The sequence below is a fragment of the Colias eurytheme genome, chromosome 17, assembly GCF_061535395.1.
Source record: "Colias eurytheme isolate Ceu_HAF_F1 chromosome 17, ilColEury1 Martin Lab GWU primary, whole genome shotgun sequence".
In the NCBI taxonomy this organism is placed as follows: domain Eukaryota; kingdom Metazoa; phylum Arthropoda; class Insecta; order Lepidoptera; family Pieridae; genus Colias; species Colias eurytheme.
Window position 1 is genome coordinate 660,235 of NC_142996.1, and position 17,195 is coordinate 677,429.

Sequence of the window (17,195 nt, forward strand, 5' to 3'; positions counted from 1 at the left end):
CGCTACAAGACTGTGCATGTACTTATTAGTATTTACTAATAACCTATTTCTCTTTGGAAATATGAATCAAACCTAAGTTTAATTCGTGTTCATATTATACGCAAATTATAGACTGAACTACTGTATATGAAATATGAATTTAAGATTTCTGTCACTGGGCAAATTTATTTACGTGCACCGACTTCGTAAAATGCATTATGTGTAAGTTATTACAAAAAATAAAAAGTAATAGGATATTTCATCCTGCTGTGCTTCTGCCACAGCTTTATAAACTTAACATTATAAAACTGTTCGACACAATCTCCAATCCCAACAAAACACCAACAAATCAACAATTAGTTAAAACATCGATACATCAACCGATCAGTCCGCGCTCCGTCAATCCCGGGAGCGCCACAAAATAAGCCCAAAAGGCTCGAATAGCTGCGAAATGACGGTGTTTCGAGTTTCTTCGAGAACAAATAAATAAATAACATACATCTATGGAGGGTAGTCTATAAATACGGCCCACCCTCGCATACTGAACGCGTGACTCGTGAAATTCGCTCTAACCATTAATCTGATGGACGATGGTCAACTAACGTCTGCGCTGCGGGATAATTGTTTACGACTAATGTAATAATAGATCTGGTTTCACTGTAACTGTAGTTTTTGTTTATTGAATTTAACAGTATAAAACAATATAGTGAAATTAATTTCTGTACAGTTTTATATTTAGGATGACATTGTGTCCTTACAGCTACAGCATTGATGCTCGAATTCGCATTAAAATTACTTTTCTACCTATTACTAGGTATCTCTTTAATCGCATACAATAAAATAACACAATACAAGAACAACTCACCTCTTTCTCCTGCTGCGATTTATCCCCATGTATCTTCTCCCGCAGAGCAACCAGCTCGAGTGGCCAGCTGGACAGCTCCGCGTCGGGGTCCGACAGGAGCACCTGGGTTCAAATGGTACTATTGAAGTATAGGTTTGTAATATTATCTGCTAATTTGTTCATTTATAACTATATAGAGAGTAAAGGAAGAGCGAATTTTGTAACAGTGCGCATATTATGTGGAAAATTATGATACGATAAATTGTATAGTCTAGTTAAGTAAAATTAAATAAATTCCGTTCAGCTATCACTTCGTTTCTTGGATGATTATAAAGTTTAGTAAAGGGCCGCACATTAATATTGGAGTGATGTAAAATAAACTATAAGACAGATAGAGAAAATCAGAAGCTTGATGAAATGAGAAAGATTAATTAAAATTTTAGACACGAGAAAGAGCATTCCATCTACTTCCGTCCGTTTTTACTAATCAAAAATTTACGATTTACATCATTCCTACTCCTATTAACGAATCACATGTTCAAAATGTAAACAATGACAAAAGCCAGAAGCTTTTTGCGGTATTCTATCTAAAACACAACAAAGAAATTACTATATACTAAATACTATTCCTTTCATCTTTTCTCTTTCATTTAACATTGTCACAGATGCACTTATCCTGACACTTTTCAAGATAAGAGTAATATGAGTAACGTGACTAACGTCACTATACGCTAGGATCAACCATCAGCGCCAACCAAAGAAAATCAAGCCAAAAATGCACTTACAACACAATCACTAATCACACTCATTATTCACTTCACTTTTTAACCAAAAATCACAAAAACACTCGACTTTCAAGCTTCAATAGCAATCACAAACTGTCGAGAGGTCCAAGAGTTGACCCGCACCTTATCACAAGCGCTGATTGTATAAACAAACACATTTATATTGGGACCTATTGTATATAGCATAAGTCTGTAATTATTACGATACTAATTACTGTATTGTTCTAATTAAGTAATGACTGGATTGTTTATTTTTTCAATCACTTTTTAAATCACCCCTTTGTAATAGCTGTTTGTTGATATTCGAAAATAAGTCATTAATCTGATTTTTAGACCTCATTAAAAAAATTTAGGAATTGTAAATATTATTTCATCCCAAGATAATAACAACCATTAAATTAATTTCAGGTTCATTGTAGCCATAAAAACTCTTTACAATCAAGGGTTTTTTAAATAATACAAATACATAGTACAGAGTCGATGTTAATTTATAAACAACACGTTCCAATTGTGTCAAACTAAACAAGTTCACGAAATTTTCCAACATCGAAATTTTTATTTATGTACTCATTTATTTATTATTATAGTTGCTGACCGTTGTTACTGACCTACCGAACTACGTAAACACCAACTGTAGGCAATATACATCGAGGAAAATTAGGTCTCTCGATATAGATCAAGACAAATGAGGACATTTTTAAAAATAAATTAAATATAGAAAGACAGAGAAAAATAACAGACTTGTTTTTGAAAAAGATATCACGCGATGACCACATTGGAATACAGAACAACAATGCAGAACGTCCATGATCATATAAGGCCACAATTTCAAGCGTTCCACAGAAATAAGAAAACAAGTGATCCAGACAGCGTGGTCAGGAACCGGGTCATTCACGCGAAAAATGCCAGCTTATCTGGCGGCACTCCAACCAAACGCCACTATATTTCAAAATGGCATCGATGACTCTGATCCTTGAAATAGACTCAATGAGTTTCCACAATTCTATTTATCTCCACTCTAAATTCGGTCTTTGTCTTTTTCTCATGCATTTTTGTTTAAGGACGAAAGCGCCAGTGTGGAAAATACTGAAAGATAGATTGGATCCAATGAATGTCATGTTTTAGCTCTTGATTAAAATAAAAGGGAAGAATTTGTATTTATAAATTGAATCTCTACTACTCCTCATAAACCCATTTCATTCTGAAAATGTCATCACGACGCAAATAATTTTAGCACTAATCCAGTCGCATTTGGTTAAAGCTTTTTAGCCGTTTATTAAAACGACTGTAAAAGCTATATACGTATTTTCAGTGAGTAGAAACTGACTTTATTAAAACAGAAGACAAAAATTAACACGATTTTGTTTATTCAGTTTTAAGTTCACCTACAATGGTTAATGGATGAAGCACTTATTATTTATTTATTATTCAAAGAGAGACAAGTCACATCATTTATTATCAACGACATACAACAGGCTGGATGGTTAATGTACACTTGGCCAAACCATAGCTGGATGCTTTGGAAGAGGTATCTACCACCCTAACTCATTGAATGACAGAAAAAAAATTATCCACGTAAAATATAACCCTATAAAAATATACCATACTGAATACCTTTTAACTCTGTTAGCCCAATGTCAGTTACTACACTCTCTGATCAACACCACAATGTTGACATATTAATAGTATGCCTTTGATCTCCTTTTCTTTTATTATCATTCTCATCCTACAAGCTAGCTAGCTATGCTTCAAGTACCAACTGTAGAGAGAATGCTAATTGCCATTGTGATATAATCATTAGATTGGGCGGTTGCATATCATGGTTTTTTTTATCAAGAACACCATACATTTTTAATTTATAAAAACAAGAACTTACTCTGCGTGAACAGTATAAATGATTCCGATCCGGCATCCTCACATTCTTACTCACTTATTTAACCACTATCTTAAACACAACACAAATATCTCTTTTCTCCAAGATAACAAATAATAACCTCAAAAAAAGCGCGGCAAATCAGTTGCGGACAAAACGTAATAGTCACAACAACCACGGACCTTGCTCTAGTTGTGTAGTAAAGAACCTCGACTTTCTGGTTGTGCTTTTATGATTGGCGTTTGGCCAACAATGGGTTGCTGTTAGACGAATAAAATAAAGACTAAACGTATTATAGAAGCTGGTGTCAGTGCCTTTTAATGTGTAAGTTGGTTATAGAAGGGGCTAATTCTTAAGTCACAATATTTCAACAGGTAAACTTTATAAGTGAAGAAACTGGTGGGTCATACGAATATAAAGGGTACAAAAAATCTTAAGAGACAGTACAATGAAAATATAGGAATACATTGAAATGAAATGCATCCTTTAAACATGGAAGGTGTTCCTAAATAAAAATAACGACTCATGAGTTAGAATTCCAACAATTACAAGCAAAAATAAAGCATAGGAAACTAGGACCATAAAACTGGCATATCAAGATCAGTTAAAATAACTGTAAACTCGAGGTGGCTCAGTTAAATCGGACTAGACTAGATAAACGAATTAGCAAACGCGACCCACATACACTTGGCATCTCTTAAGATTTCCGGGTTTGACGATCTGCAAAGTTAATAATTGTCAAAGTTCTACGAATCTTTGCCAACAACATATGAATGAGGTGGTGGCGGTATAATAAACATTAATAACTATATTGGCCACCGCTCTAATTGAACAAATATATTTTATAATCATGAAATCGTTTCTGGCTCACTACAAATGTATTAATAGAACAGAGTGTAAAATTGTATATTTGATTCGAATGAAAATTAAAATAAAGTTTTCATATTTTTGTAAAAAATGAGTTATTCTCTGGTTGACTTGAGCCCACCGCTAGATTATCTTTTAACATCTTCATTTTGTCCACAATACACACATTTACAAAATTCGCAGTCCTTATAAAAATAAAGTTCATAATATGAATATGTAGCTTGTCCGTGAAGTCAGTCACAGAGCACATAGATAGCCAAATTTAAGATTCAAATATAGTCGTAAAATTCAATCATGCTTCCATCCATCTGATCAAGGAAATAAATCATTTCCCACAAGCAATATAAATCGCGATTCCATTTTCTTAACTGTGGGAAAATATTTGTACGATAAAATAAATCTAATTTTATCAATTTATCAAGAAGCAAATTAAATAATTAAAGAGGAATATTTGTAAATATTGGAAATAATTGTAAATTATAAAAATTTGTTATTTATTTGTGGACAGAATGTTTTACTGAGGTTCAAAAATATTATTTTAAAAACGACAGCTAGGACTTGAAAGAGAATTTGTAAAGGAAAAAGATAGAGTATTAGAATTGAAAAGGACAAGAAATAGAATGGATATTATACAAACGAAATTATTCAATCTATTATAAATTACATATAATTTTGAATATAATGATGACTAAATTAGGAGCAATATTATAAACATTAGAAAATAAAATAAAGCAAAGGAATAATAAAAAATGTCTATGAGCTGTCTAGTGTCTATATGAATTATAATTTACATGATTAAAATTTAAGTTGAAAATAATAACATTTTAAAAGGTACTTATATTTTATGAAAAATGTTTAAACAATGTCGTTACCTTACAATACAAAAAATGTAACGACAAATGAACGACAAGAAAAAAAATATTTTAAAGCGTATTACAGATACTCACGAATTCCCAATTTGTCAAAAAATAATAAATAAGAACATCGCTCTGTTGAGATGATCAAACGAGTAAAGGTAAGAAGAACTATCTCGCATGTCATAAATCGCAACCGTAGCAAATAAGTAAAGTGCATTAAGGATTTTTTTATAAGCGTTTATTTTTCTTTATACACGTTTCTGACTCTATAGGGCTTTAGTGTATGATTATGTTACAAGACACTTCTTTCCACCTCACTCCATCAAACATTCACACCTAGAATGTTCTAGAACATACGAATCAAGTACGAAAATATAAAGCAGTTCCATACCTGCAGCTGTTCCTGCAGCTGGTCGAGCACCTGCTGGCGCACCGCCTCGTCGCGCCGCGCCTGACGTGCAGCGAGCGGTTAGTGCATGCGTGTGTACCGGCAGTGGGGCGCTGTTGTCGAGCGGTAGTCGAGCGTTTGTCGCGCGTTTGTCGAGCGTTTGTCGCGCGTTTTTTTGTATAGATTTTAGGTTTTGTATATTTTTGAGGTGAGAGAATAACTTGGAAGATTGGAATTTTACTTTTTTAAGTAGCAAAAAAAATGTTGAATTAGCATTAAAAAACGTTAAAACTGTCTTTTTAATGAATAAGGAGGTTACTAATGCATTTATCTAAATTTAATATTCAGTACTTTCGTGGATGATAGATCAGAACTTTTTCATTTATTAGAAACACTCAGTTTATATCAAAGGAATCAAAAATTAATTTTTTAGAGGCAATCCAGAACAGATGAATATTTATCAAAAGCTAAAAGCACCCCACTGTCGTGTACCCAAACCATACGATGTATTTATTATACATTAAACAACACACCAAGGGAAAAAATGGTTCACAAGTATATATTACGACACAAATATCTTTAATAACAGAAATTCAGTATCTACATTTTAAAACATAATTAAAATTTTAAATTTTAGAAATTATACTAAGATGATATTATGTTCTTCAAAGCATATAAATGACGAAAATATTTTTCTTTTCAACGAGATCATTAGCAGTTTGTGTCGTAATATATACTTGGCAAAATAATAGAACTGTGACAACCCTGTAATAAATATTGATACAAAGTTAATATGAATTTTTATATAAGTGTTGTCCCAATTCAATAAAAGTGGTATTTACAAATGAAATCTGTATACATTTAGGGGTTGAGTTAATTCAAAATTTGGGCAAAATTCATGCTTTCCTTGTAGCCAAAGGGAATAACTTTAAAACTAATTTGTCATTTAAAGTTTATAATATGTATATAGGACTTTGATAAATATTATTATGCATTTATTATATTGTTGACAAGATATATTGGATAAGTTACTTTAAATAAATTATGGCGACTTTGAAAAAAGTCTAGAAAGAAGGAATAGGAAATAGCGAGAGTAAAACAGTGAGGGAAAAAGAAGTAATAATTTTCTGAGAGATTATCCTGACGTTTGACTTTTGATATTGTAATTTTTTATTGTTATCTCAACAATTAAATATAATAACGAAATTTGAAAATTCGACTGAAGATTTTTGAGACATATCAAAGTATAGTTTTATATTTTTTGAGGTATTTATGAATTAAAGTGTTAATAAAACACGCGGATAGGCAGATAATTACAATGCAAGGGAGATGCCAGAATAACAAATATTGATATACTAACCTTTTCCAATTCCAAATCTATATCTTGCTGGTACACGGACACATTCGCTTCTGTGTTCTCTGCTGTTTGTATGTGCGCTTTTAATTGAGTTATCTGTGGGTAGAATTTAGAATATTTTAGTTTTTAATGCCATATATGAATTGCATGTTACGATTCACAGATTAGACGTTGTTAGTCTTTTAGAACCATATTGGATAGGCCAAAAAGGAGGTTCTCAATCAACTGCATTTGTGAGTTTGGATGAACCGATTTTGACGATTCTTTTTTTTATTTGAAAACCTATGCCTTCCGGTCTCCTTCATGTTAAATTTTGTCTAATTATGACAATTTCAATGCAGTTTAGTTTTTTGTTGAAAAATAATTATATTTCATTGCAACAAGTGATTTACTTGTACAAGTACTAAAAGTATTACAAAATTCCGTAATTTTGAAGCATTTTACAGCCAGTGGTACTTTATTCATAGCAATAATATACTTAACATATATTTTTGCTAATTTTTTTACCTGTTCTTCAAGTGAAACAATCTCCTCTTTATGCCTGGCTTGCAGCTCATTTATATACTCGAGATGTTCTGCTTTCAACTCTTCTATTTGCTGTTCTACTTTCTTGCTGGACTGTTTCTGGGTGAAGTCTATTGGTGTAGACGTCTGGAAAGAAAAAATAATAAATATAATAAGACTTTGCAAACTGAGAGAATAATTGTGTGAAGAATTAAGATTAAATATTCATTTTCAGCAGCAATCTGTGAGAGGCTATACTTATATTAAAAGTTTATAAAAAAAAATATAGGAATTTAGAAGAATAACAAATTACTTATTGACTAAATTTGTGTATATTTTGTTGAAGCATTGTGTGACATCTTTAGTTTCAGTCAATTCCAAATTGAGCTTTAATTTTCAATCGGCAATAACACTTAGGTACTCAATTATAAAAAAAGCGTGTGTGCCTAGCTAACGTGTCAGAAGTGAAACTTCTTTGGCAAGATTCAAAGATACCAAAATCGCCTAAAGAAGTTTCACTTCAAAAATGGAGTAATAATGAAGTTATGTAATGTATCGCACCTCGATCCTGGGCGCGAGATCAGCGGATCGCGTGCGTCTGCGCGCGTCCCCCGCGCCCTCCTCCTCCGAGCCCGGCGACACGCACAGGCGGCCGCGCCATACCTCCTCCGAATAGCTGTAAGTTGGTTTCATAATACTAATAAATAACATGGTAATAACACAGACTAATAATAATATACTACGTAATAAGTAAATTTAAGTTTTCTCCATATAATGTTTGTGGAGAAAAACATTTTCTAGTTGTTTTCTACAAAATAAATAGTAATGTTGTTTCAAATTGTATGTATTGAATGTGATCGATTAGCTTGAGTGAATGAAGTTGTCTGTCCAATTAAGTTTGAAAACGAAATTATTTGTTATTTCGTATTTTTTTATATGGTGTGAATTGACTTTTAACCTCTCAACCACCGAGCGGCCAGATCTGACCGCGACACAATAGATTTTCTATTGTGTCTGTGATTCCGGAGCCTGATGGATTAAAGTAGTTTTTTGTTTAATCTATGTCAAAAGTTATGTAGCATAATCACTTACCTTTTGGTCCTGGCAGCATAATAAACAAAAACAGATTAACAGATTTTCATGGAAGCTACAATAAAATCACCACTAAATAGCAAATAAACGTACCTCCTTTCCATATCTGAACATTTCTTTTCGAAAAACATTCGCAAATTTTCCATTTCTTTGTCATACTTCATGCTCAGCTCCTTTTTCATTTCATCAATATCAGCATTGCCCGATTTAACCGAACTCAATAATTCTCTGAGACGTCGCGTCTCAACCGAGTACGATTGCTTGTCTTGCCGCATCTGGCTCTCGAGATCTCTTATGTCCGTGTCAAACTCCATCCGCATCTTACCAATCTCGTCACATAGCACTTGGATCAAACTTTCGCGTAACTTATTACGCAAATTTTCTTCTATAAAGCCTTCAAACTTATTTAAAAGTATTGACACCTTATTTTCGAAGCCAGTTTGAAAATCATCCGATTCAGACGCAGATTGTATGTCAGATTTCGAGTAATTCACAGTTATTTCTTCACGGTCCATGTCTTTTTCTCCGTTCGAACTTGGTAAAGAGCCAGTACCGCTCATGACTGCTGAGAAAAATTTTGTGGAGTCATCTTTTAGCATAGATTGGTATTTCATAAAATCGGATAACTGTGCCTTTATGGTATCATCTGAGTGATCAGCATTATGCAGCTCCTGATACCTCTGCAATGAGATTTTCAGTTGTTCAATTTGGTGGTCACGCTGGCTTATAGCTTCTTCAAATTGCACAAGCTGAAATTATAGATGGAAAGCTGATAAACACATACAAACAATAAAATGCAGGCAGGGTAAAACAATAATAGTACAGACTGGCATTGTAAATCATAATAGAAATAAACACAATATATAACAGACTTCACAACACAATGATAAACTGAAGTTACAAAGATTTTCATCATAAATTGATTACAGCAAGAATACTCATTATTTATCATCCTACTGATTAATTTTGAAGAAAAATGTGAGTAATCTATTTCTAGAAAAAAAAACAATCAAATCAAAAATTGCAACACATACTTTATTTCTTCAATCAAACTATGCTTAGAAATAGACAAATTTAGACAAGCTTTTAAAAATGTGAAAGTGTAAAATGTGTAATGTGCAGATGTAGCATGCGATGGGTGTCATTAGCAATATTAGTATGCAGCACACAAACACAACCCAAATTAAGCACACACAGTAATAGAGCACACATGCAAGCAATACCTTCACATGGTATTCTTCACAAATAGTTTTATAATCTGTGGTCATGGTGCTAAAGGACATGGTCTCTTCAGGGGCAAATGATTTAGGCTGTGCCCCGTCTTCTCTTTTCTCCCGCACATCGCAGCCAACTGTCAATTCCTCTACTAGAACATCCTGCTCAAACTTTTCACTACCGTCCGAACTTAAAGACTTCTCAGAGGTTCTTTGAATGTCTGTTTCATCAAAAATTTCCTCAACAATAACAGCTGCTTCTTTATTCTCTGCTATTCTATTGTCTAATACTTCATCGATTTGTAATATGTCTGCGTCAACTTGAGGTGTCACTATGGGAAAAATTGGAATAGGTCCTACCGTGGGCCCCATCATATCTACCCCTTCAGGTGGGGGGCCAAATATTATTTTGGCAGATTCTAAAGGAAATTTGGGAGCACCCATTCCCCTAATATCTAATTTAATTATCTCATCAGATCCTGAACTAGATTTTTCAATGGTTTCACCCTGTTCATGTGTAGCATTTTCAATGTGGATTTCATTAATTTTGGACGCAGATTTCTGACTGCCATTGTCATTTAATGAATCAATGTAATCACTTTTGGGAGATTCAATTTCTTCCTGCTCACTAGATGTTGATGATTCAGATCTTGGTTGTGGTACATCTTTAGATGTGTCAGATGATACTGGTAGGTTCACTGGGCTCTCATTACTAATGTGAACATCCAAAGGGTCTAAGTCTATATTCCAAGAAGTGCTTTGCTTTGCATCTTGAGCACTGGGGCTGATACTGTGAGAGTGAGATATTGCTAAGTTAGGGGAGACGCTGTGAGAAATATTCTCATGATTTGTATCTACTTTCAACAAATCGCTCGACTGCGAATGACCAACATTCGTTTCAGATAGAGAATATTCAATTTTGGAGGGAATTTGTTCAGATATTGACTCAGCCTCACTCACACTTTCCACGTTTATTGAGGTATCTTGCGAAACCTGTCTATTTTGTCCCGTGTCTATATCGGGTTTTTCTTCACTCCCCAAAGCAGTGATCTGTTGAGAATGAACGACGTCCGGAAGGACATTCTAAAAATACACAAAGTAATAAATTATTCGTTCTAGATTTAACGTGACTAGTTAGGAATTAACACAACAGTGGTTTCAGCTGTACTAACTTAGTTTATTACAACATTTCTCGACGTATTGCAGTTAGTTTTATGTCAGTCCTGTGATATAAATTCAAATTTTCGAAAATATACTTTCAAGTCCGATACTATATTTAAAGTTATGGATGTTCAATTACTTACTTTAGATTCTGGATTTTGAGGTAGACTTTTATGAACTTCGTCCATTATATGTGTAATTCATAATAAAATCATCGTTCAAATTTGTTTTCAATTTTTAAAATTCTGTTGCCAAGACGACCTTTTTTTCAAACAAAATACAAACGCAATACACAACCACAAGCGCCATTGACAGCAAATTAATGTTGCCACTATTCAATGTTTATCCATTTTAATTAAATAATATATTTTGCGCAATTTTGATTATTAATAATAAGTAAGCAAATTATATTGACTAAAATATATAATATTAAAAATTAGTTCAAACTTTAACGGCACATTTTAAATGTATTGATATGAAATGTGCATGGCATACGCGGGATTCGAACCGACCGAAGTTTTATTGCATCGCTCGTTAGGGTCAATAATTAAAAGGATGAAATTCTTAAAATCACTATCACGAATTTGAAACATCAAATGAAAGAAAAGTAAGTAAAAAATAAAACATCCAACTTTCAAATTTGTAGATCTTTATTGCTATTTACTTACACATTTTAATAAAAGCTATGATTCTTTCATATGCCAATTTATAACAAATTGTACCTTAACATACGCCAGCATTTAAAACTAAAATATATTATAATATTGTATGTACAGGAATCTAGTTAGGTTGACAAAATTTCAACCCAGTTAGCCCACCAATCGTATTATAATCAATTTTACAAGACGTATTTGGGAAAAATAATTTACATATACAATTGAATATTAGTGAAATAAATATTATAAAGCAAATAAATGATATTACAATTAGGTTACGGGCAAATTATAGGTAACTTAAGCAAAAAAAAATAAAGGCTAGAACCATGGACTAAAACAACGTGACGCCACCATAGTAAGCTAGCGATCGTGTAAAGACAATAAACACGCACACACTCTCACCATAGTAAGCTAGTCAGCCGCCATTACGTCGTGAACTACCGACTGATTAACTGCGTCACTGTTTCACAAAAAATATTTAAAATGCCGTCTTGCGTGGTTAAATGGTGTCGCAACAGTACAATTTTAAATAACAAAACACAAGGGATTACATTCCACAGGGAAGCAAGTTATTTCTTTTATGTATTAATGACAAAATTATTACGGCAAAATTTATAGAAAAAAATACAGCCGCCATTGTCATCAGGACAGCTGTTGCCATGGCAACATGGCACACACACATGGATGTTTCGCCGCCATTACTAGGCTTCACTCAATGTTTAGGCGATATACCGTCCGTCTTTTTTTATACGTCCATGGCTAGAACAAATACCATTGAGTATCAATTTTATCAAATAATGCTGCAAAACTGTAAGTTTGAGATACATCATAATATGTAATATCGCATAAAAATTTATTGAAAATCATGAATATATACAGAAAAAGCGCCATTTTATGTAGGCACATAAAAATCTCAATACCGTTATTAAACTCCTATCAAAAATGACTCCCAGAGTACTGACTACTATAGTTCCAAATATAGGCAATATCTATTTAAAAATTCAGTTCATTACTATTTTAAATTCTAACCGTGACTACGATTTATTGCAAAATTTTAATATATTCAACGATTCTACAGCCTAAATCAGTCTACGCAATAAAACAGACTTTATTATACTGAACAGTACTTTGAGTGTGTCGATTTATCAATAAAATTCTATGGCGAAGGGAAGGAAAATGCATATTTTGCTATCAAGTGCGACGAAATAAATTATTTAAGTAATATAAGTATCTCGAAGCTTAAGTCTTTATAAATCAATTTATCTCATTGTATCACAATCGATTCAAATCTTGAATACAGTTTACTATTAGCAAAGTCGAGTCTAATAGTATATTTATATTAATTATTATAATTATAATATGTTATCATCTGACTAAGCGCGTAATGGAAGCCAAATCTACAGCCATTATCCAGTCCATACAAAACAATATTTAAAATTAACTTATCGCATTAAAATGAAATCAGTTTATTTAAAAGTCATAATTTTATTATATTGTGACACTAACAAGTATACGCGTGAGTTCTCACGGCGGCTCCACATGAGTGCCGTGAGCCCGTGAAATCATGCGCAAATCGCGACGCGAATTCACGGCATAAGTCGGGCCCTCAACATTCATATAATGTTCACAGTAGTTCGTTAAACCCGTCGTGAAATGGACGTAGAAGCTATTGCCAAAATGACTATGGCACGTGGCCTACGCGTCTACGCGTAATAGAGGCGCGAATCTTTTGCCTCTAGTCGGGGAACAGGCGCGAACGCATGTGTTCATTCACGTTCACTCCTGTTCACGGAAATTCACGGCACTAATATGGAGCCGGCAATATATATTAAAAATAAATGATTTAAGATTAAAATTATAAAAATATTTTTACATATTGTTCTGCAAGACCGCCATTAAAGCGCACGATTGATAACAAAAATTTATCATCTCACTACACCTACATAACTATTTCATCAAAATATAGTTTCGATTTATACTAACAAATTCGGGATTTCAAGCGAAATTATATATTTATTTTGTATATGTTTATATCGTGTATAAATATGTGAAAATATATTATGCGTAAGGAAAAGACCTAGTATTCTTAGACGTATTTAATATTTATGATAAAAAGAATAATGTTATTTAAAATCCATCAGCACATTTTTTTGTAATATCTTATAATGTCTATCTTAAAAAACATAATATTATATAATAATTTGTGCGATTTCTATATTTTTCTAAAATACTAGCTCAATTCCTTTTTGTTAGTACATATTTTTTTAATAACATTACTCAAATAAAGAATAGTTGCCAGTCTAAATAAAGAATAATGTTAAGAGTGATCTGTGAATTCATATGTTACATTGAGTACATCAGTACTTGTTGAATATAAAAAAAGACGGGTTGCACTCCGGGAGTGCCGGCAGAAGTAAAAACTTGATTATTAACGTTGAGCATGTTTGATATCCATCCGTCTTACGATTTTTCGATCAGGTCACGTGTCCTGACGCGAGTTTAAGATTTTATACCCAACGCCGCTAAAGAAGTTTTCACTTCAAAAATAAACAAAATAATACAGGCTTTATGAAGGTCACTTTGATTACTTAATTATCACAGCTATACTAACGTGTCAATTTAAAAACTATGTATTGATTTACATTATACCAAGATATAGTTTTTAGAAATTGTCGCTTTTAATGTTAGCTAATACTTATAGGTTTTTTAGTGATATTTCTTGTTTCTTACATCATAGATAAACATTTAACTTTTAAATTAACAAATAAGAAGTAATACATGAAAAATCATTAAGTATATCATTTTTTTTCAACAGAAATGCTACAAAGTTTTTACAAAAATGCATTAAATATAATTTTATATAGTTATAACAATATTAAAAAATGTTTTTTTTATTTAAACAAGAATGTTATTGGTGACCTTCACAAATCCCTATAACCACTTGGGGACACACATTGAACTTTTTACAGCCAAATCAGGAACACATGCCTATGGCGTTACAAACAATTCACTTTTATATTGTCTGCTCGAACCAGCTCCACTTATCCTGGAAAAATACAAGTTCAATGTTAATGGTTTGATTTGCAATTAGTATAAAAGTTAAAAAAGCATAAGCAGCAACTAAGGAGAAAATGTAAAACATATTATAAATAAGATATTTTTAAAACATTACAAATAAGATATGGTTGTTTAATTATAGTAGAAGTTGTTAATTCAGATGGTTATAATAATCCTCTGAAATGTAATATATAGCTTTTAACTGGTTCTGTAATGTGCCAAAAATGCAGTAGTTTTCAATAACAATTCTTACAACACTTCTACAATAAGATGGATGTAACTTCTTATGATGAAGTTTTCCGCATCGTAAGCTATCTATGGTGCCTCTTAGGCCTTGTATCCACTTGAGCATGCTCAGGTGAATGAGCTGCTCATTCGCCTGAGCATGCTCAAGTGGATTCAAGGCTTAAGTATATGGTGCATGCTCATTGCTCACCATTGACAACACTTGGCATATAATGGTGTCAGTGGGAGTGTATGCAGTCAAGTGCTGGTCGCTTGGTCCTTTTCTTCGTCCTCTTCCTCCTCTTGCGCCATCAACTGTCTCGCCAGCTGTAAGGCCTGGAATTTATAAAGTATAAACTTTTAAACAAAATTTAGAAAAAATGGCTGAAAAACAGCAGTGAATAAATTTGTTACCTTTTTCTACCTGTAGTACATCACAAATGTCATATTATTATGAAAACAATAAAAATTATATTTTAGATTATACTAGGATTCCTCAAGTACAATTTATTTATTTATTTATTGAACAAAACTATTCTTATCCACAGTTTACCTAATGCATATGACTGATTAGAAAATTATGCAAAAATAGGTTTTAAAAATAAAATTAAACGCAAAAGATCCATATCTTTTATCAGCTAAAAGATAGTAGTAAGATAAGAAAATAAATTTATTGGCATAGGAAAGTTTCTATCCACCTGTTGGTAAAAATGTAATTTTAATCTTTTAAGAATATATACAATTTTGAAATTTCTAAATTTATTTTTTAACAAAGTAAACTGTTTTCAGCGAATTAAAATGAAAATAAAACAAGTGAAATTGTAATAGTAAAATATGTAGTTTTTTATCAAAAGTTATATAAGTTAATCCAATAGCAGAACAAATTTATTTCAACAGTGGACCTGATCTTAATCCTGTTATAATGTGGAATAAATCTATAATTTACTATTGCAATGCTTAAGCTGGGGATTTCTTATTAGATTAGAATTTGTACTGGTTTTTATTTACAGTTGGATAGTATTACAACAAATTCATGTACAGATAATGTTCTTTTTAATTTGTAAGTTCATTGAAATTTTATAAAAAAATCAAATATCTAGAGACCTCAATAAATTCCACCAATTTGACTTGTAATATTGTTATTCTGTTTCTGTATGTATCAAAAATAGGAACAAAAGATAAAACAATTCCTATCTCCTGATAAATGTCCTATCCTAGGTTTAGTATCATTCATTACAATAAATGGGTGTACTCTCAAGAACAAAACAATACAATGAGGAAGTGAATAATTTTCCAAAGATGATTGCAACTAGTTTTATGAGTTCAGGTACAAAGATGAGATCATTCACTGAGCGGGCAACTCTATGATTCAAGTTCTATGTTAATTAGTCCAGCAATAATTAATAATTGTAATCCTGGAGTGGGAGTTGACTGAAGGTACAATATAAGCTTGCCTTATTAATTGATAACAATACAGTGCTTGTGTGACATAGTAATTAAACTGTAGAGAAAAGTGATATATAATAGCAATATGTATAGGTATATATAGAACCTATTTTCGAAATTAAGAACAGTATCTTAGAAGTGACTAATACCTGGAACTCATTGTAATGCATTTTCCTTTTCTTTTCAAATTCTAACCTCCGCTCCTTATCCTCTTCCGGCTCGTCTTCGTCGCTCTCGCTCAGTTCCACACATTTGGGCGGCTTGTTCATACTAGCGGCCAATTTCGCCGCCAAAATATTCGCATCTAACTCATCATTGGGTTCCATATCGCTATCCACCGCTTCCGAATATGGTGTTTTTGGCTCGTCCACTTTCATATGCCCGTAATCCTTATTCGGGGGATGGAACGTCTCCATTATATTCATCTCATCAAACCGCTGCTCTTTCGCTCGCTTACTCGTCGAAGGCACCTCATCATGCCCATCTACGCTACGCGAGGTTTTTAATATACCTTTTGAAGGTTTCTTCTGTAAATTCTGTGACATTTTTGTTTTTTAAATTTGCATTTTATTTCACTTGGCACAAAAATTCGGCTAAACTATTTTTCTCAAAATTTATGCTTGACTGATAACTCCACAGAAGACAACTATAGACATTTGTGATTAATTCTGTTTTATTGAAGACATTTGTGATTTGACATTGACAGCATCGCATACAGGCTAAAGGTGGCGGTTCGCGCCGCGACTGAGACAAGCGACCGAGACAGGAGACCGCGGCCGAAGACCGCGACCGTTACTTGACGTTCGGCAATGTATAGGCGACAGTTCGCGAGCGAGACAGAGACAGGAGACAGAGACGGGAGACAGCGAGACGGTCGCTGCCCCAGACCA

The 17,195-nt window shown here is 32.9% G+C and overlaps 2 protein-coding genes across 2 annotated transcripts in view; both read right to left on the reverse strand.

Moving 5' to 3' along the window:
• LOC149900952 (uncharacterized) overlaps window positions 1–11,218 on the reverse strand; it is a 78,326-nt gene extending 67,108 nt beyond the window's left edge. Inside the window, exons 1-8 of the mRNA XM_090111887.1 lie at window positions 11,065–11,218; window positions 9,770–10,843; window positions 8,640–9,295; window positions 8,016–8,130; window positions 7,458–7,601; window positions 6,954–7,046; window positions 5,597–5,656; window positions 845–946 (exon numbers count right to left, since the gene is read on the reverse strand). Of these exons, the coding sequence (XP_089968013.1) occupies window positions 845–946; window positions 5,597–5,656; window positions 6,954–7,046; window positions 7,458–7,601; window positions 8,016–8,130; window positions 8,640–9,295; window positions 9,770–10,843; window positions 11,065–11,109 (2,289 nt within the window). The 5' untranslated portion in view covers window positions 11,110–11,218. The remainder of the gene's footprint in view (window positions 1–844; window positions 947–5,596; window positions 5,657–6,953; window positions 7,047–7,457; window positions 7,602–8,015; window positions 8,131–8,639; window positions 9,296–9,769; window positions 10,844–11,064) is intronic.
• A 1,809-nt stretch (window positions 11,219–13,027) lies between these two features.
• On the reverse strand, window positions 13,028–16,946 carry LOC149900957 (protein phosphatase inhibitor 2-like). The gene is made up of 3 exons (XM_090111593.1): window positions 16,455–16,946; window positions 15,071–15,195; window positions 13,028–14,623 (listed from the first exon to the last, which is right to left on the reverse strand). Exons 1-2 carry the CDS (start codon window positions 16,848–16,850, stop codon window positions 15,118–15,120), a joined length of 474 nt encoding a protein of 157 aa, XP_089967719.1. The 5' UTR covers window positions 16,851–16,946; the 3' UTR covers window positions 13,028–14,623; window positions 15,071–15,117.
• Window positions 16,947–17,195: the final 249 nt, after the last annotated feature.